This window comes from Sorex araneus, chromosome 1, assembly GCF_027595985.1.
Source record: "Sorex araneus isolate mSorAra2 chromosome 1, mSorAra2.pri, whole genome shotgun sequence".
Classification (NCBI taxonomy): domain Eukaryota; kingdom Metazoa; phylum Chordata; class Mammalia; order Eulipotyphla; family Soricidae; genus Sorex; species Sorex araneus.
In genome coordinates this window covers 194,361,636-194,382,069 of record NC_073302.1, presented here as the reverse complement: position 1 = coordinate 194,382,069, position 20,434 = coordinate 194,361,636, and the positions used below count along the sequence as shown (strand labels likewise).

The 20,434-nt window shown below is 61.0% G+C and overlaps 1 protein-coding gene across 2 annotated transcripts in view; it reads right to left on the bottom strand.

The window, feature by feature from the left end:
• Positions 1-592: 592 nt before the first annotated feature.
• The window catches only part of SLC12A7 (solute carrier family 12 member 7), a 45,240-nt gene continuing 25,398 nt past the window's right edge, over positions 593-20,434 (bottom strand). For both annotated transcript variants that reach the window (XM_055147459.1, XM_055147467.1), the window contains exons 3-24: positions 20,261-20,383; positions 19,939-20,085; positions 19,299-19,353; positions 18,530-18,660; positions 17,726-17,967; positions 17,131-17,342; positions 16,474-16,641; positions 14,494-14,592; positions 12,068-12,125; positions 11,325-11,499; positions 10,893-11,011; positions 9,788-9,886; positions 9,237-9,356; positions 8,908-9,012; positions 8,582-8,750; positions 7,403-7,598; positions 7,143-7,312; positions 6,849-6,980; positions 6,650-6,757; positions 4,939-5,114; positions 2,119-2,252; positions 593-1,568 (exon numbers count right to left, since the gene is read on the bottom strand). In XM_055147459.1, the coding sequence (XP_055003434.1) occupies positions 1,477-1,568; positions 2,119-2,252; positions 4,939-5,114; positions 6,650-6,757; positions 6,849-6,980; positions 7,143-7,312; positions 7,403-7,598; positions 8,582-8,750; positions 8,908-9,012; positions 9,237-9,356; positions 9,788-9,886; positions 10,893-11,011; positions 11,325-11,499; positions 12,068-12,125; positions 14,494-14,592; positions 16,474-16,641; positions 17,131-17,342; positions 17,726-17,967; positions 18,530-18,660; positions 19,299-19,353; positions 19,939-20,085; positions 20,261-20,383 (3,030 nt within the window). In that variant the 3' untranslated portion in view covers positions 593-1,476. The remainder of the gene's footprint in view (positions 1,569-2,118; positions 2,253-4,938; positions 5,115-6,649; positions 6,758-6,848; positions 6,981-7,142; positions 7,313-7,402; positions 7,599-8,581; positions 8,751-8,907; positions 9,013-9,236; positions 9,357-9,787; positions 9,887-10,892; positions 11,012-11,324; positions 11,500-12,067; positions 12,126-14,493; positions 14,593-16,473; positions 16,642-17,130; positions 17,343-17,725; positions 17,968-18,529; positions 18,661-19,298; positions 19,354-19,938; positions 20,086-20,260; positions 20,384-20,434) is intronic.

The following is a 20,434-nucleotide window of genomic DNA, read 5'->3' as shown; positions in this document are numbered from 1 at the left end:
AAAAAGTCTTGGCTGTCAAGCTTTGGGTTGTGGAGGGAAGAGCTGCAAGGAAGCACCCAGCACAGCGGGGCCAGTGGGCACCCCTGGAGAGAGGCAGCCGCGGAGTGCCTGCACCGGGGCAAGGGGCAGGGTGCGGGAACGCTGTGCTCTCCCTGGGAAGCCGTGGGCTTCAGTGCTGGGCCGCAGGCCCACCTGGCCACTGGCCGTTTCACTGAGCAGGTCTAGCCCCAGTCCTCTTAGCTGGGGTTACTGGGCCGGCCACTGCTGGGCTGCCCGGGACAGGGTCTAGGCAGCTCCCCTGCCCCGCCAGACTGAGCCAGCAGGTTTGGGCAGTGGTTTCCTGTGCCGCTGCTGGCAACCCTGGCACAAGGACATTTGGTGGCCCGTGCCAAAACCAGGTGCCATCCACCCTCACCCACGCAGTCACGTGCCACCCTCTCCACGGACAACTCTAAACATTTCTTCAGAAAACCGAATCACTGAGATAGCTGTTCCAACACCTGTCCCTTCTCCCATGCACGTTTCCCACCACCAGTGCCCCAGTTACCCTCCCCCGCCAACCCCACAGACGATGCAGGCTGGTTCCATACAATTTTTATTCTACGAAAAATCGTACAAAGACGCATCACCTACAAAAGGACATAGGGCCCCTCTGGGCGGGGACATGGAGCCGCCATCAATGCCAGGAAGCAGCAGCCTCACTGGTGGGTCCTGGGGTTGGCCTCCCCAGCCCTGTGTGTGGGGCGGGGGACCAGGATGGGGCCCAGCGCAGGCTGCACCCCCTGAGCCATGCCTGGCACCGGGGTCTCCTCTGCCTGAGCAGTTCAATAAATAAGTGAGGGTGGGGACCCCAGCCCCAGAGACGTGCCCACCCCAGGAAGCAGAGCCAAGTAAAGTGCAGAGTCCAGGGAAGCACACGACCCACGTAGGTCCCCCGCACCCTCCCCGGGGATGCTGGGACTCCCAAGGCGGGCACTGTCCCAGCCTCATTCTCACCTGTCAGTGCTTAAGTGAGGATGAGCTGCGCAGAGCCTGCTCACGGGGCCCCGGGGAGGCAGAGAGACCCAATCTGCCCTGAGGGCCTGTTCCTTCCAGTGTCTATGAGGTGACCGTGCAGCCCGGAGCAGCCCTCTCAGACACGGGAGGCCGAGCGGGAGCCCAGTGCTCAGCCCTCACTCCTGTCTCCTTCATGTGGGCCGCGGGGCTGCATCAGTCGAGTGGTCTCTTGGAAGCCTGGACGGGGCGGGCCTGAGCCGCCCGCCACCAGGATGTGCAGATCGTGCTGAGGAAAGGGTTTCTAGAGCGTGTTGGCGTGGCCAGTGTGGCCAAGACCGTGGCCAGCGTGGCGGCAAGTGGCGGTGCTGCTGGTCACTGTGGTCATGAGGTGGCCATGTCCTGGTCATCCCAGGGCGTGAGCCCAGCCTCCAGAAGGCCTCTGGGCCTGGCTGGCCGGACGGCAGGGCACTGCAGGGGAGCCTAGGAGTAGATGGTGATCACCTCCCGGCCGCTGCCCCTCACCAGGAGCACCCTGTTGAGCCCCTCGGTCAGGACCTCGAGAAATTCCATATCTGGGGAGCAGTTAAGGCCACAGCTGGTTCTGGAAAGGCCTGGCCTGAGGAGGATGGGGAAGATGCCCCTGCCTGGGAGCCTGGGGCCAGCACATATCCGCGGGGGCCTGGAGGCAGCCCGCCAGGAGGGGAGCCAGCCAGGCCCAGGGTGCATGTCAGCCGTGCGCCCACCCCTGCTGAGAGACGGGGCTGGCCAAACTCAGAGGCATCCCCAGCCATCCCCCTGCCACACCACAGCCAGTGGGCACAAGGCAGGGAGGCATCAGCTAGGGGCAGGGTGGACACGGCCTCTCCCACCAGGACAGGGGCCAGGCCTGCCCAGTGCTTTGTCCAGGGCGAGCCCCTTCCTCATAGGGCCTTTGGGGTGCTCTGCTGGATGCCTCATGCGGCCCGGGGGGCACCTGCTTCTCACCAAGCACACCTGTGCAGGTCATAGGTCTCCAGAGCAGCAGGGGGTTGGCCTGACGGGGCTGGGGTGGAGGTGGCGGGGAACCCTTTGCCTGTGGGCCTGCAGCTGCAGGAGTGGGAAGTGGGACAGCCGGAAGGATACAGTTCTCGTCGCCCTGCCGGTTGCGGGGGGGCCCGGGCATGTTGAGCAGGACCAGCTGGGCATCCTGGGACTTGTTGAGGACAACGTCATTGAGCTTCACAGCCGTGTGCATCCTTCTCACATTGGACTGGTTCCTGCAGGACACGAAGGTCACCTGGGTCCCCAGGGCCCCCGCTTGCTCCCGGCTCGGCTGCGCCTGAACCCACAGCTGCTCCCTCTCTCAAAAGGGGCTGTGAGCTTGTGGGTCCAGGCAAGGCCACAGCCAGAGGCTCCACGGGGGACCCGAGGGCTCCTGCTCAGGGCCACGTGGCCGGCAGACACAGGCAAGCTCGGGGCTGCTGTGGCGATGCCAGCAGGCTAACATGGACAGACAGGCACAGGTGGCAGCAGGAAGCTGGAGCAGGGTGGCACAGGCTTGGGACACCCGAAGGCAGGGCGCACAGCCACTCTGTGTGTCCTGGGGTAGAAGGGCCCCGGCTCTATGGCCAATGCACATGGTCCCCAAACAAGTTGGAAACTGTTCCCAGGAGTCATTACCAAGGTCCACCTGGTCCCCACCCCCAGGGCTGCTGCCTCGGATCACTGGCCACAGCAGGTCCCCATTACACACAGGCCCCGCGTGACCCAGCCCCAGCGGGTACACATGCTGCTCAGGAGACGCGATGCTGAGGCCAGCAGAGTGGCCGCTCAGGGCCACACAGGCGACAGGACAGTGGCTGGGCACAGAGCCCTTTAGACACATGGGCACCGGGAGGATGGATGGACAGACAGAAACACAGACACACAGACATGCAGACATAGACACACAGACACAGACACAGAGATATGCAGACAGACACACAGGCATGGACTCATATACACAGACACAGACACAAAGACACAGACAGACATGCAGACAGACAGACACGCAGACAGACACAGTCATGCACACAGACACAGACATGCAGACACAGACACCCAAATACATAGACACAGACATGCAGACGCAGACACACAGACACGCAGATATACAGACACACAGACACAGGCCACCAGGGGCCAGGGAGGCGGTAGGACGTTGTGTCTGCTTGGCCCTGGGACTGACCCGGCCAAAAGGGATGAACAGCTGCCCCCTCACTCATCCCATCTGATGGTCTCAGTGGGCTCATGGGGCCCAGAAAGGCTGGGCAGCACATCCTAGACCAGGGGCTCCCGGCAATGCCCCAGGGCTGGGGACTGGGGAAGAGGTCAGCAAGGCAGAGATGAGAATAGTGAGGCGGGACAGGAGAGGATGTGTGACCCCAGCAGCCAACCACCGAGGAACGGGGGGACAAGCTCAGGCCAGGCCCAGGGGCCTCGTGCCAGCAGCCTGCACAGAGCAGTGGGGAAGGCCCTGACCTTCCCCATGGCCAGCTAACCTACTAACGCAGAGGAGCCTACACACGGCCCAGCCACCTTCTAGAAGCTTCTGCCAGTCCCACAGACAGGTTGAGTCCAGGAGCCTGACTGCTCACTCTGGCCATCCCTCAGGGCTGCCCCCTTCAAGAGCCTTTGAGGGGGCTCAGGCTGGTGCTGCTCATACCCCTCGGTGCATGCAGGTGGGTGTAGGGAGCCGAGTGTGGCCCCCACGCACCCTCCAGGCAGAGCCCCCAACGTGGCACGTGACAAGGCTGTGGAGACGGGACGTGGCGGCTTCCTGGGGTGAGGACAGGCTCTTGGGTGAGCACAGTGGGGTGAAGCAGAAGAGGCTTGATGCCAGGGCAAGGCAGTACCGCAACACGTACTACCAGCCACACGTGCCCCTTATCCGGTGGCTTCCAGAACCCGCACGGCGCCCACATGTGGGCCTGGCAAGTTCTGGGAGCCGCTTGGACAGATGAGCAAGACTACCTAGGAACTAGGGAGCAGCTGCCCCAGCAAGCTTGTGCACACAGCCATGTCACACACATGATACATGCACACGTGGGATTCACACACACGGAATCCTGAGATGTACACATGGAACACTCACATACACACAGGGAATCACATACAGAAACAGCCTGAGTACGCACACAGACACAAGCACACACATGCCATCTACACACAGGGATTCACATGTGGAAACAGCCTGACTGAACACACGGACACAAGCACACATGTGCATCCACACACACATACACACAGGAATTCACACAGGGAAACAGCCTGCATGCACACACGGACACAAGCACATGTGAATACATAAACACATGTACACATATGTACACACCTGGGTATACACAGACATAGAAACATGCCTCATGTGCACACTGACATACAGGACACACGCACACAGGTGCATGTGTGCACAGGAACATGGACATACAGACTCGCAGGGGACTCACATACACACAGGGCTAGGCACACACGCTCACATAAGGCCATGCGTACAGGACACACACATGCCGTGCACATGTGGTACATGCAAGGCGCCAAGACTAAAGCTTCTTAATGAGGTGAGTGACTTACAGGCTTCCCCATTCTCTACAGGGAAAGAAGAACACAAGGACAGGTTACTTCCAGACTGAGCTCGCTGCCCCGGGGCCTGCCCACCCTGAAAAGCCTCCTGACTGGCGGCCTGGGGTCGGCTCCACACTGAGGCCCTGAGGCCGTGCAGGGCTGCTGAACTCTGGGCGGCGGCTGGGGGCAGCCCTCACTCTCAGAGGTCAAAACTGGGAGTCCCTCTCGGTCTGGAAACCCCAGTTTCTAGTGCTCCTCTAATCTGGGCAAGAGACAAGACCCCTCCACTCCAGGCATGCAGCCTGGCTCCCGGACCCCTCACTGTGAGCTGGACCCTCCCTCACGGCTGGGGACACTCACGGCTTCATGAAGATGTCTTTGAACGCAGACGTGCCGTGGTCTTTGTTCCTGTGCTTCTCCGCAGTCAGCTTCTCCTTCGTCCATGTCATCTGCACCCTGTCTGGCGTTGCTGGGGCCGGGGCCTTGGTAGCCACTGAGGCATGGGCTGCTGTGTTCCTGTCGTGGATCAGCTGGGCCTGGGAGAGGGCGGTCAAAGGGTTCCTTAAAGCCACAGCCTCTCCAACACCCGCTACGAGACAATGAAAACCTTGGCCCTGGGCTGGACCCAAGGGAGTAAGGGTGTGTGAGCAGCTGGACCCAGAGGCACGCAGCCACACGGTCTCCCTGCTGGGTGCCCACACCAACACCGGCAATGCCAGCTTCCTCTCCCAGCTTTCCTGCTTGGCCCTGGAAGCCACTAGTGAGACACAGGACTCATGTGGAAGTGCCTGAGCCCAGCACACGCTGCTCCCCCAGCATCCCACCATCCTCACTCCACGTGTCCACTACCACACTCACACCTATGCCCCAGCCCACCCCCATCCTCTAGCCGTCATCCATCCCCAGTATCTGCTATCCAACCCGTCCACCTGTCCCTCTCCCACCTCCCACATATCTACTACCCGACACACACACAACCACCTTGTCTATATCCAGGCCATCAACCATCACACTACACCTTCGATCCTTGTCTACTATCTGGTCCATCTACACCCTCTATCCACCACCCACCCTGTCCATATCCAGCCCACCACCTACCCATCTGCACCCTGCATCACCCGCCCTTGTCTACTATCTGATTCATCACAACCCACCTGCCACCTCCACACACAAATCCATCTATCCATCCCATACCCAACCCCCCACTCATATTCATCCACCGACCCATCCATTCACCCCGTCTTAGTAAGAGTCACCAGTGGACCCCAGACAGCACTGCTCTACCTCATCTGCCATAGCAAGTTCTGGGGCTTCTGGCCAAGTGGCAAAGAGCCTGAGAAGCTCATTGTTCTCAGACCTGTGAGTCATCACGGGTGCTAGGGCTCTGGGTCACCAGCTGCCAGGACACAGATCAAGGTACATGCTACTCATGACCTTCACACACTTGGACCTGCTTCGCAGTTCTGCCCAGGCGCACAGCATGCTCAAGTATGTGGGAGACAGTCAAGCCACTGCTGTGTGGCAGATGTCCAGCTGCCAGTCACCAGGCGGCAATGTCCAAGTAGAATCTACATGCACACATGTGCACACCCACTCACAGATACAAGCACAAAGGCACAGCACACCCATGTACCCACACAGGTGCCGACACAGCATATAGACCTTCACCGCACCCGTAACTATGTACACACAAATTCCATATACCCACAAAGGAACACAAACAGGCACACACAAACACCCACCCATGTCTGTGTACATACAAATACCCATGTACCCACAAAGGAACACAAACAGGCACACACATACACGCACCCATGTCTGTGTACACACAAATACCCAGGTACCCACACAGGAACACAAAACAAGCACACACATATATGTACCCACATCTGCGTACACACAAATACTCATGTACCTCATAAGACGCTAACATGTATGCACACACATGTGCACCCATGTCTGTACAGACCCATGCACCTACATAGGGACACACATGCACAGAAGCCACAGCAGAGACATGTGCAGCCACTACACTCATATCTGAGAAGCACACAGGCACGTGTGCACACACCTCTCTCTCCTGCTCCGTCTTGGACAGCTGCATCTGCTTCAGCATCTGGGACCGCTGCTCCATCATCAGTGTCTTCTCATAGGTGAAGGCAGAAATGTCGTTCTCCACCTGTGCAGCCGGAGGAGGGTGGTCACCGCCGGAGCCAGCCGAAGCCTCCCGCACCTGCCCACCTGTCCCCGACTACTGCCCCAGGCCTCACCATCTCCACCACCTCCACTTCGGCGCTGATGCGCAGATGGTAGAGGAACATCTGGAGGTCCTTCTTCATCTGGATACTGTTGTCATCCACCTGGGCCACCGTGAAGATGCGCATCCGACACTTCCTCCACACCTGTGGGCGCAGGGCTGAGCAGGGCGGCCCGATGCCTGGCCCCTGCCCCTGCATCCCACCTGTGCCCACATACCCTGGAGCGGCCCCCAGCCCACCCTTACAACCTTGTGGAACCAGGTGCCTCCCACTGCCCGGCAGCCCCGCTCCACCCGCCCCCCGAACCTTGTGCTGGCGCAGCAGGAAGGGCAGCAGCATGAGCAGGCCCCCGTCGTGCACGACCCACCACACGTCAATGTGCCCGTCGCTGAAACGCTCCTGGTTCTGTGGGAACAGGTCCACGTTCTTGGCCACCAGCAGGGCCTGCTGCGCTGCTGTGGTGTCACGCACAGTGTCTGCAGAGAAGCACGGGCGTCAGGGGGCTTCTGCGAGGCCACAGGGTCCCAGGAGCCCCCCTGGGGTGGGCTACCCCGCAGAATGCGCACCCACGAAGTTCCTCCAGGAGAAGGGGTCGTCCTGCTGCTTCCAGCGCTCGGGCCACGCCATGAGCACCGTGTTGTGCTTCATGCCGCCTAGGCCGGCCGACTGGATGAGGTGGGACATGCCATCTCGCAGGGACGAGGACACCACCAGCTGGCAGAAGCCTTTGGTCTTCTCGGTGCCCATCAGAGAGCGGATGTTCTGTGGGGGGGGAGGAATCAGTGCACAGCCCCTAGAGAGGCATGGCCTCGGCGCCAGTGCAGGGGCCAGCCAGGTACGGCTGCCGCAGTCAGCAGTGGGCTTCGGCATGCCCTGACCTGAGCAGGTCACTCGGCCAACCTCTGCTAAACGACAGACTCAGTGCAGGCCCTGAGAATCTCCGTTCTCAGGGAGCCTCTTCACCTGAGAGCTGAGTGCCCAGGCGAGAGCATGTCTATTACAGGAGGCCCACACCCTCCTGGGTACGCCCCACCCAGCCTGGCTCTGCCCCCGAGACCCACACCCACACACACAACACATGTGCACACAAGTGCACAAGTGCTCTCACAGCTGGTGCTCAGTCCTCCTGGGCTGGGTTCCCCGTGGATCCCTGGACTGGGCCAGCCCTTGAGACCCACCCACAATCCCAGCATCTGCGTGTCCAACTGCAGCCCAGGGAGCAGAGACCACTCAGAAGGCTGGTGCACGGCTCTGCAGGCACCAGCACTGCTGGGGGGCCCAGCTCCCCAAAAAATACTTGGCAGTGTGGGGGGCTGATCAGGGGCATAGGAAAGGGGCTTGAGAGATCCTGATCTGGGGGCAAGTCCCCTGAGCTCTGTGCCCACCCTCCCCTGTCCTGGCTCTAAGGGTGGGGGACGGCACCATGTGCCCACGACCTCCCAGAATGCTCCATGCCTCCCCACCAGGACCGGCTGAGTCACCTCGGCGATGCTCACCTGTGTTCAGCCTCCTGAGCTTCCCCCCCAGGGCCCCAGGACCCACCTCCTGAGCTGCCCCCCACGTCCCCCTGGGACCCACCTCCTGGGCAGCTCCCCATACTCACCTGGGACCCACCTCCTAGATTGGCCCCCACACACCCCCATACCTCTTGGACTAGCCCCGCACTGCCCCAAGACCCACCTCCTGGCAACCCCACACAGCCCTAGGACCCAACTCCTTGGCTGGCCCCACACCCCTGGTCCCACCTCCTCTGCCCGCTGGGCCTCCTTGTGCTTGTCCAGGTAGGTGCCCTCCAGCACGGAGCCCACAATGGTCAGGCCCTTGCCCGCCTTGAGCTGTGCAGTGAAGGACAGGAGCCGAGGGTGCTTGACACGCTGCTCTGCGTCCAGGCTCAGCATCACCAGCACCTGAGGCCTGCGGTGTGGACAGAGGCTCACGGGGGCAGGAGGACGGGGGCAGGGAGCATCACGGTCTGACACTCCGCACGGCTGCCCATCCGGCGAACACATGCCCAGACCTGGATTCAGTCCCCGGCACCCAGGGCCAGCCGCTGGCCCTGCCCCCGGCTCACCTCCAGTTCTTGGTATGGGGCGGCCCATGCTCCACACGCAGCAGGGCGTAGCGGGCCGCGTTCAGGGACAGACCCCGGATGCCGTCGCCCCATTCCTTCTCGGCCCTGACGAGAAGAATGGCAGTGAGGCCAGGCCCAGAGGGTCCAGGCAGTCAGGAGGGCAGGAAGGGGCAGGTCCAGCTCCTTATTCCAACCCCCAAGGAACAAAGTGTAGAAGCCCCTGCAGCCCCAGACTTGACTCCTACTGAGTGCCAGGGGAGAGTGGACACTGCTGGCTCAGCCCTCAGCAGCCCGAGCCCCCCGACCCCGGACAGGCCCCAGAGCCTCACCCTCGGTACTCGATGTACTTGTAGATGCAGCCAGCGATGAGCATGGCCGAGAGGGCGTAGTACCAGGAACAGATGAACATCAGTGCCAGGCACAGACTCATGCCCAGGAAGGACAGGGTCCTGCGGACACAGCTCAGCTGCCCACTCCAGCACCGACCCCACCGCTCCCGCTCAGCTCTCCCCAACCTCACACCTGAGCCCACACCCTCACCTAACCCCCAGTCCACACTCCCCATTCTGCTACTCCACACCCCAACCTCACACCCTAACCTCCACCCTCAGTGCCCAGGCTAGCACCAGCCACTTAAGAAGCATGGCCCTTGGCCCCACCAAGGCACCCCTGGCACCCAGGCTAAGGGGGTGTGCCCGGGGCAGTGCCCAGGAGAGTGTGGGGGTGCCCAGGAGAGGGTGCCCAGGGGAGTGTGGCAGTAGGTGTCCAGGGGAGTGTGCCCGGGGGGGTGCCCAGACAAATGTCGGGGAACCCAGGGGAGTGTGCCCAGGAGTATGCAGAAGGGATTGTGTCTAGAAAGTGCCCAGTCACTAGTGCTCACCAGTGGTAATACTTGAAGCGAGGGCGCCAGTTGGGTGTTCGCAGCAGCGTCTGCACGGCGCAGGCCAGGTTCACAAACATGTAGCACATGAGGAAGAACCTGGGGGCAGGCAGGGAGGGGTCAGGTGCCTGCAGCACAGCCACCCTAAGAGACGCCTGGTCTCCTGAAGCCAGCTGGGATGAGGGCTGCCTGCTGTGCCAGGGTCACAGACAGGGAGGACAGGTCACACACACGGGGAGGAGGGGGTCACACACACGGGGTAGAGGGGGTCACACACAGGGTGGAGGGGGTCACACACACGGGGTAGAGGGGGTCACACACAGGGTGGAGGGGGTCACACACACGGGGTGGAGGGGGTCACACACACAGGGAGGAGGGGGTCACACACATGGGGTAGAGGGGGTCACACACAGGGTGGAGGGGGTCACACACACGGGGTGGAGGGGGTCACACACACAGGGTGGACGGGTCACACACACAGGGAGGAGGGGGTCACACACACGGGGTAGAGGGGGTCACACACAGGGTGGAGGGGGTCACACACACGGGGTGGAGGGGGTCACACACACAGGGTGGACGGGTCACACACACAGGGAGGAGGGGGTCACACACACAGGGTGGAGGGGGTCACACACACGGGGTGGAGGGGGTCACACACACGGGGTGGAGGGGGTCACACACATGGGGTGGAGGGGTCACACACACAGGGTGGAGGGGGTCACACACACGGGGTAGAGGGGGTCACACACCACGGGGAGGACGGGTCACACACACAGGGTGGAGGGGGTCACACACACAGGGTGGAGGGGGTCACACACCACGGGGAGGACGGGTCACACACACAGGGTGGAGGGGATCACACACACGGGGAGGACGGGTCACACACACAGGGTGGAGGGGGTCACACACACGGGGAGGACGGGTCACACACACAGGGTGGAGGGGATCACACACACGGGGAGGACGGGTCACACACACAGGGTGGAGGGGGTCACACACACGGGGAGGACGGGTCACACACACGGGGAGGACGGGTCACACACACAGAGGACGGGGTCACACGCATGGGAGGACAGGGCCACACGGGAGGTCGGCACTCACTCACATGGAAAGGATGGGGGCCACGCTGTCCAGGGAGGCGATGAGGATGCCAATCTCGCAGATGAAGGTTGTGAGCAGCAGGGCCCACGTGGGCTCCCCATTGGACTTCCCATGACCAAACACCTGGAGAAAGAGGGAGGGTGGGGGAAGCCCCCTTGGGCTGGGGAGCAGGACATCCCTCCCCAGGGAAAGCCAGGGTCTGCCAGGGTGAGTCCAGACAAGGTGCCCGCTGTGGTGAGAGGCTGCTGTCCCTGTGGGAGGGCCTAGGCCGTGTCCCGCGGAAGGGCCACCCCCGACATGGAGGCTGCTCTGACCTCCCAGCCCGGGGCAGTGGGGACCCCTCGAGCACTGTGAGGGTCCCGCAGTCGCAACAGGGCTCTGGGCACCCCTTGCAGTTCCTGGCACCCCGGTCCAGGGCGCCCACAGTGCCGCCCACCTGCAGGAAAGGTATGATGCCGTCGCGGGCGATGGCCTGCAGCAGGCGCGGGGCGCCCGTCAGGCTCTGCAGGCCGGCACCGCAGGTGGAGAAGAAGGAGCCGATGATGATGACCCAGGGCGACGGCCAGGCCAACATCCCGATGACCAGCTTGCCCTGAAGCGCCTCCCCAAACCTGTGGGTGGGGGGCGGAGCTGAGCTGAGTTCAGGGGCAGGGCTGGGTAGAAGGGTCTGGCGGGGGAGGGCAGGCCCAGGTGGAGGACAGGACTAGGACACAAGAGGGTGCCAGGCGGGGCTGGTGGGTGGTGTTGAGGAGGGTTGGGCCAGCAGGCAAGGCTGAGTGGAGGGGCCCGGCCAAGTGGAGGGGTGCAGCTAGGGGTGAGGCTGTGGCTAGAGGGCGGGGCCGGGGCAGGCTGACTGGAGGGGTGGGCTGGGGAATCCCAGCGCCACAGTGTGGTCACTGCAGTCTCCCCAGGGCTGTGGCCTCACTGCTGGGCAATGAGGGGCCAATGGACATGCCCAGAACAGGAGCTGGGCCCCAGGTGGAGCTCAAGAGTCCTGGGTCAGCACAACGGGCAGTCCCCTGGCCTGCACACAGCAGACCCTGGCTCAATCCCCAGCCCCCCTGCAGGGTTCTCCTGAACCTGCCAGGAGTGATCCCTGAGCACTAGAGTGGGGCCCCAAACAAACAGAAACACAAAGTCATCCATCGGTGACAAGCTGGCTCAAGACCAACAGCTTACTTGTCCCGCAGGATCACGCCTTCGATGCAGGCTCCAAAGAGGACGATGCAGGAGAGGTCTGTGGGTCGGTCAAGGAAGCTTGGCGCCTACACCATGGGGCCTATAAGCCCACTGCCCTCCTGCCCACCACACACCCGCTCACCTACCCTCCTGTCCTCCTGCCCACCAGTCTGGACCCGCCTGCCCAGCACCACCTTCCCCCTGCCATACCTCTTCTGGGTGAGACCTGGTGGGTCAGGGTTGCCAGCTATAGCTGGCAAAATTGGTGTGGGACAAGCCAAGATGGGAGAGAAGCCTCCCTTCAGTGCTGAGAGTCACTACAGACACGGGCATGCAGACACAGGTATGGAGATACACAGGCATAGGGACAGAGAGTCACAGATATGGGGACACAGAGACACAGACACAGGGACACACAGATACAGGGACATACAGATATAGGAACACACTGTCATAGACACAAACACACAAACACAGGGACATGCAGTAATAGACACAGACAGAGGGACACACAGTTATAGACACAGGAGCACAGTCTCAGGGACACACAGTTACAAACAGAATCACAGGGACACAGCCACAGTCACAGGGACACAGTCTCAGGGACACAGTCACAGACACAGGGACACAGTCTCAGGGACACAGTCACAGACACAGGGACACAGTCACAGGAACACAGTCACAGACACAGGGACACAGTCACAGACACAGGACACAGTCACAGGGACACAGTCACAGATGCAGGAACACAGTCACAGGGACACAGTCACAGACACAGTGACACAATCACAGGGACACAGTCACAGACATAGGGACCCAAACACAGGAACACAGTCACAGATACAAGGACACAGTCACCAGGATATAAAGTCACAGATACAGGGACACAGTCACAGACATAGGGACACAGTCATAGGGACAGTCACCAAGATACACAGTCACAGATATAGGGACACAATCACCAGGATATACAGTCACAGACACGGGGACACAGTCACCAGGATATACACAGACACAGGGACACAATCACAGGGACACAGTCACAGACAGGGACCCAGACACAGGGACACAGTCACAGACACATGAACACAGTCACCAGGATATACGGTCAGACACAGGGACAGAGTCACAGTCACAGGGATAGAGTCACAGATGCAGGGACACAATCACCAGGATATACAGTCACAGACACAGAGACACAGTCACAGACACAGGGACACAGTCAGTCACAGGGACACAGTTACAGATGCAGGGACACAGTTACCGGGACATACAGTCACAGATACAGGGACACAGTCACAGATACAGGAACACAGTCACCAGGATATACGGTCAGACACAGGGACAGAGTCACAGTCACAGGGACAGAGTCACAGTCACAGGGACATAGTCACAGACACAGGGACACAGTCAAAGTCACAGGGACACAGTCACAGATGCAGGGACAGTCACCGGGACATAGAGTCACAGACATAGGGACACAGTCACCAGGATATACAGTCACAGTCACCGGGACACAGTCATAGACACAGGGACACAGTCACAGGGACACAGTCACAGATGCAGGGACACAATCACCAGGATATACAGTCACAGACACAGAGACACAGTCACAGACACAGGGACACAGTCAGTCACAAGGACACAGTTACAGATGCAGGGACACAGTTACCGGGACATACAGTCACAGATACAGGGACACAGTCACAGATACAAGGACACAGTCACAGGGACACAGTCACAGATGAAGGGACACAGTTATAGGGATATACAGTCACAGACACAGGGACACAGTCACTGGGATATACAGTCACAAACACAGGGACACAGTCACAGGGACACAGTCACAGACACAGGGACAGTCACCGGGATATGCAGTCACAGACATAGGGACACAGTCACAGTCACCAGGACACAGTCACAGACACGACACGGGGACATATCACAGGGACACAGTCACAGACACAGGGACACAGTCACCGGGATATACAGTCACAGACACAGGGATAGTCACCGGGATATACAGTCACAGACACAGGGACACAGTCACAGGGACACGGTCACAGACATAGGGATAGCCACCGGGATATACAGTCACAGACACAGGGACAGTCACAGGGACACAGTCATAGACACAGGGATAACCACCGGGATATACAGTCACAGACACAGGGGCACAGTCACAGGGACACAGTCAAAGACACAGGGACATAATCACAGACGCAGGGACACAGTCACAAACACAGGGACATAGTCACTGGGACACGCTGTCAGACGCCAAGATGGGTAGCCACACCTAAGAGGCATGAGGACAAGCCAGGTGTGTCTGATCACATCATGCCTGAAGCCGTGTGGACTCAGAGCCCTGTCCCACGGTGGGGACACACAGCCAGTATATTCTTGGGTCCCATACCCTTCAAGGATACAAATGAACGATGTCGTCACAATGGCCATGATGGTCCCTGTGGGGATGGACTTCTGGGCGTCCCTCAGGTCCCCAGAGCGGTTGGAGCCAGCCATGATGCCTGTGAGCAGACAGTGGTGGCCATGGGCATCAGGTCAGAGAGAGATCAGGTGTGTCAGGGTCAAATACAGATCGTGGGGGGTGGTGGGATCAGAGGGAGGTCAGATACATAGTGCTCACAGAATGGGTGTCAGGGTGTGGGGGGTCAGAGGGAGGTCTGGGTCACATGGGGGCAGTGAGCCTCTGTGTGCAGTGGGGGGCAATAAACCCCTTGTGTGCAATGTGGGGTGCAGTGATCCCCATGTGCAGACAGTGAGTCTAGTGTATACAATGGGGGGGTGCAGTGAGCCCGTGTGCATGCAGTGTGGAGTGCAGTGAGCCCCATATACATATGGTGTGGGGTGCAGTGAGCCCATATACATATAGTGTGGGGTGCAGTGAGCCCCATATACATATAGTGTGGGGTGCAGTGAGCCCCGTATACATATAGTGTGGGGTGCAGTGAGCCCCGTATACATATAGTGTGGGGTGCAGTGAGCCCCATATACGTACAATGTGGGGTGCAGTGAGCCCCGTATACATATAGTGTGGGGTGCAGTGAGCCCCGTATACATATAGTGTGGGGTGCAGTGAGCCCCATATACGTACAATGTGGGGTGCAGTGAGCCCCATATACATACACTGTGGGGTGCAGTGAGCCCCGTATACATATAGTGTGGGGTGCAGTGAGCCCCGTATACATATAGTGTGGGGTGCAGTGAGCCCCATATACATACAATGTGGGGTGCAGTGAGCCCCGTGTGTGTGGTATGGGGGCAGTGAGCCCCATGTGAAGTGTGGAGGTGCAGTGAGCCCCATGTGTGTGGTATGGGGCAGTGAGTCCCATGTATGCAGTATGGAGGTGTAGTGAGCCCCATGTGTGTGGTATGGGGGCAGTGAGTCCCATGTATGCAGTATGGAGGTGTAGTGAGCCCCATGTGTGTGGTATGGGGGCAGTGAGTCCCATGTGAAGTGTGGAGGTGCAGTGAGCCCCATGTGTGTGGTATGGGGCAGTGAGTCCCATGTATGCAGTATGGAGGTGTAGTGAGCCCCATGTGTGTGGTATGGGGCAGTGAGTCCCATGTATGCAGTATGGAGGTGTAGTGAGCCCCATGTGTGTGGTATGGGGGCAGTGAGTCCCATGTGAAGTGTGGAGGTGCAGTGAGCCCCATGTGTGTGGTATGGGGCAGTGAGTTCCGTGTATGGAGTATGGAGGTGTAGTGAGCCCCATGTGTGTGGTATGGGGCAGTGAGTCCCATGTGTGCAGTATGGGGTGCAGTGAGCCCCGTGTGTGTGGTATGGGGGCAGTGAGCCCCGTGTGAAGTGTGGAGGTACAGTGAGCCCCATGTGTGCAGCATGGGGTTCAGTGAGCCCCATGTTTGTGGTATGGGGAAAAGTGAACCCTGTGTATGCAGTGTGGGTGCAGGGAGCCCCGTATGTGTGGTATGGGGGCAGTAAGCCCCATGTGTGCAGCATAGAATGCAGTGAGCCCCATGTGTGCAGTGGGGGGTGCAGTGAGACCCGTGTTTGCAATGGGGGGTGCAGTGAGACCCGAATGTGCAATGGGGGGTGCAGTGAGCCCCAAGTGTGCAGTGTGAAGGGCAGTGATCCCAGTGTGTGTGGTATGGGGTGCAGGGAGCCCTGTGTGTGTGCAGTGGGGGGTGCAGGGAGCCCTGTATGTGCAGTGTGGAGGGCAGGGAGCCCCATGTGTGCAGTGGGGGGTACAGCGGGAGGGGCGCAGTGAGCCCATGTCCTGGGTGCCAGGAGGTCTTCCCTCTGTAAGGCGGGTTAACCTGAGGTTCTTCTCTCTCGCTGAGCCCTCTCAGCTGTCACCTGCAGTCACTTTCTCCTGGTACTCTTCACCCAGGCTCTGCCCACAGGCAGCTCTCTAACGGACACTCACCGGTGACGGACGGGAAGTAGATGCCAACCAGCATGGTGAAGTAGGTGGTGATGTCACTGAGCACGTAGGGCAGCCCGCTGGGCCTGCTCTCCTCGGCCACAGGCACCGAGGGCACCCCCTGCTTCTCCACAAACGCCCCTTTTTCTGCATACGTGCTCCACAGGTTCTCTGTGGAGGAACAGCAGTGAATAGCTCCAGAACCTTCCATGACAAAGCACTGCAGCAGCCTCAGGGATGGGGACTTGAGGGACGCAGCTCAGAGGCCAGCAGCACAGGCCTCCCCTGTGGGTCTTGGGCCTGCTCTCCGTGGGCAACCGCAGACCACGGCCTGCAGGGTCCTTGGTGCTCGCACCCGCACCAGCTGCATCACTGTCTCTGGAGGTGAGGGGCCTGAACACCTGACTCTCAGGGGCAGCAGCCTCATGTGGGCACAGGACGGGCGCTAGAGCCCCCGGCGGCTGGGCACTGTGGGCACAGGCACATGTGGCCTGGCTGGGCAGGGCCAGGGACGCAGTCTCAGCCCCGGCCTCTGCAGAAGGATCCCTGGTTCCAGAGGAACAAGACGGGGGATTTAGCCCTCCACATCTCCCACACTTGGGGCTGCAGACCCTGCAAGCAGAGGGCAGGTGTACGTGGGCCTGCGTCCAGAGTCCTCACCCAGCAGGACGCCGCTGGCCACCCCGGGGATGCCTTGGATTTCAGACACATTGTTCTGGATGAAGTACTCGTCACAGGAGGCGCTGAGGGCAGAGCCATTGCAGAACAGCCTCCAGAGGGCCGCAGGCGCCGAACCGTTGGAGCCGGCGAGAACCTTGGTGCAGGCTTCAAAGTCACGGCGGGCAAGCGTGCGGTTCCCCAGCAAACACACCCTGCATGGGGCAGTGGTCAGTCAGCCGGGTTGCAGGCCACCCCAGGCCTCCCTGAGATGGTCAGTGTGCAGGGCAGCCGAGAGTCTGTCAGCTAAAGGACCCACTGCCTCCGCGCCCCACCCCCCACGGGACCCACAGTCCTCCCAGAGACCCCCAGCGGCTATTACATGCACAGGGCAGCCAAGTGCCACACTGCGGGGACACCATGCTCACACACAGCTAGGACTGTGCCCGCCGCCCCCCGGCCTTTGCACCTGAGACAGGGCAGCCAGGGGGAGGCCAGAGCCATCTGCCCACCTGCCTGCACAGCCACTGGCAGGCCCAGACACACGCACCAGGAGAGGCTCTGGAGCAGCCCCACGGTCTCCCTGAGACACACTCACGGGACGTCTGGGGGCTCCAGCGCACTCTTGATGACCCCGGCATAGATGGCCAGGATGGAGAGCACCACACAGGCCAGGAAGACCAGGGCCAGCTTGTTGACATACTTGACGCCCACAAAGACCACAGTGGCCATGAGCGCCAGCGTGCCCGTGCCATACACGCGCATGTTGTTGAGCATGGCGGCCGCCTCGCTCTCCTGGGACTCGGCCTGGAAGACGGTCGCCCCGGGTGAGATGTACGTCTGCAGGAAGAGCGGGCGTGAGCCACAGGAGATAGAGGCCGTCTGGCCACCCCTCCCCACCAGAATGCTCTCGGGCAGAGCCTGGCAGTGAGGGACGGACGGGGACACCTGGCACAGGACCCACATTCCCTCTGGTGAAGCCACATGAAACCACAGGATGGCCCCCCGTGCTCCCAAAGGGACAGCTGGGCATTTCCGTGACTGGGCACCTCCCGCGCAGAACAGCACTGCAGACACCTAGGGCCAGGCCCCTAACTCTGCGGGGCATGGGAAGAAAGATGGAGGAGAAAGGGGTGGAGGATGGGGAGGAGGACAGATAGGGAATGAAAGATGGAGGGGATAGAGGATGAGGAGGGAGCACGGAGCAGGCACCAGCGGGTGGGGCAGGAGTGCAGAAAGATGGAAAGGGGGTGGCCAGCAAGGCTGGCGCCGGCAAGCCCCTGCAGAGAGCCATGGGACAGAGTCTTGCTGAGCCTGAGTTTCATGAGGGCTGAGGCCAATGACAGGACAGCTGGGGTCAGACACCGGCCAACAGGCCCTCCCACTGTCCCGTGGCACTTACCAAGAAGATCTCGATGGTCCCCAGGATGTACATGGCCCCTGCAAATGTCGTGCCCAAGTAGAAGCACAGGCCCACAGCACCTCCAAATTCAGGCCCCAGGGAGCGAGAGATCATGTAGTAGGAACCACCCGCTACAGAGACCAAGAAAGCAGGGCTGCAGTGGACACCCCCAGGCAGAGACCTCCCCTACACACAGGCCTACAGTGGACACCCCACGCAGAGACCGAGAGAAAGCAGACCTCAGTGGACATCTCTGGGCAGAGACCTCCCCCCACTCCCACAGGCCTAAAAACAGCCATGGGAGCTTCTGTGGAGTCCGGGACCAGGCTCATGGACCTGACCTCCCCCCACCAGAGAGCAACCAGGAGACCCCAGGCGGCTGAGGTGGGAGACCCCAGGTGCCCCCAAAGCAGAGCTGAAAGCCCAGCTACACTGGTGGGGGCCACTCTGAGGGTGCTCCTCCACCCTGACCCTCGCCCGCCTCCCCTACTCCTGTAATCAGCCCACAGAGGTCCTCAGGATGGAGCCCCCCCACACCCACCCAGACATGGGCACCACTATGGGCACATTACGGGGTGGAGCCAGCCTGCAGGAGGGCCCCAGGACCAGGAATCAGAGGCTGCGGAGAACAAGGCATGAGCAGGGGGAAGCCAGAAGCAGCCTCGTGGCAAGTGCCAGTGTCCGTCCCGAGTGATGCCATGACAGCCTCCAGGCCAGGCCTGGGGCGGGGAGGGGAGAGGGGAGCCCTGCCCAAGCCGCCCGCACTCACCTGGCACCACGCCGTTCGTGGCGATGGCACTCATGGAAATGGCTGTCAGCATCGTCTGCAGAGACAGAAGGGGGGTCAGAGGGCTTCCGAATGGGGTTCAGGGAGCCCCAGCACCTCCCCACTCCTGACAAGAACGTCTGCGGGAGACCCAGTCAAGAAGCTCAAAGCACATCCCATCCACACCCTACTGACCCCAGGCTGAGTGCCTGCAGGTGGCCTGGCACTCACGGGGACCCCACTGAGAGCAGCTTCCCGATGCCCATGGGTGTTGGGACTATCCAATGTCGTGGGCTGAGCTGCGTGTCCCAATCCTCCACCCTTGGACAGGCCTCGGGGCAGCAGCTGCTGGATCCCTGCAGGTGTGAGCAGCCCCCACTGGCCTGAGGTAGATGTTCCCACACTAGACTCAGCCAGGGGGCAAGGGAAGGGATCATCCGAGCAGGAGAGGGGGCTGCAAAGGTCCTGGGGCACCAGCAAGTCAGTGCTCAGGGTGGGGCCAGGGCAGAGCTATGAGCACAGCTGCACACCCCTGTGAGCAAGGAGGAGGGGTACGAGGCAGGCAGGGGTGCCGAGTGACCAGAGGCAGGTGTGGGGGAACGGGTGCTGGGGCCAAACGCGCCTGTGGGCACCCGATACTCACACAGGCGCAGCACATGGACACAATGAGCAGTGACTCCAACACGCCGGCCGCGCCCACGATCCACGCCAGGCGCAGGAAGAGGACCACGCCCAGAATGTTCTGGAGGCACGGCAGGTAGACGCCAATGAAGGTGCCCATGCGCGGGCTCTGCAGAGGAACATGGCGGCTGTGCTAAGGAAGGGCGTGCCTGCCCCGGAGGCCCCAGCCAGGCCACGGGGCAGGCTTCACCCCCAAGAACAAGGGGCGTCCCACAGAAGACAGCCACACAACGGGAGGAGGCCCTGCCCCGACCTCAGCAGGTACGTCAGCCCCGGCTGCCCACCTTGGCCTGGCGCCGCCGGCTATCCTCGGCCTCCTCGTGCTCCACCACGCCCTGGCTCAGGTTGGTGTAGTTGGCGAGCTTGTTGAGCAGCGAGGACACCATGGGGTTGCTGTCCATCTCCTCCTGCGGGCGTCAGGACAGTCACCCCAGAGGGCAGCAGCCGGCCGCATCTCA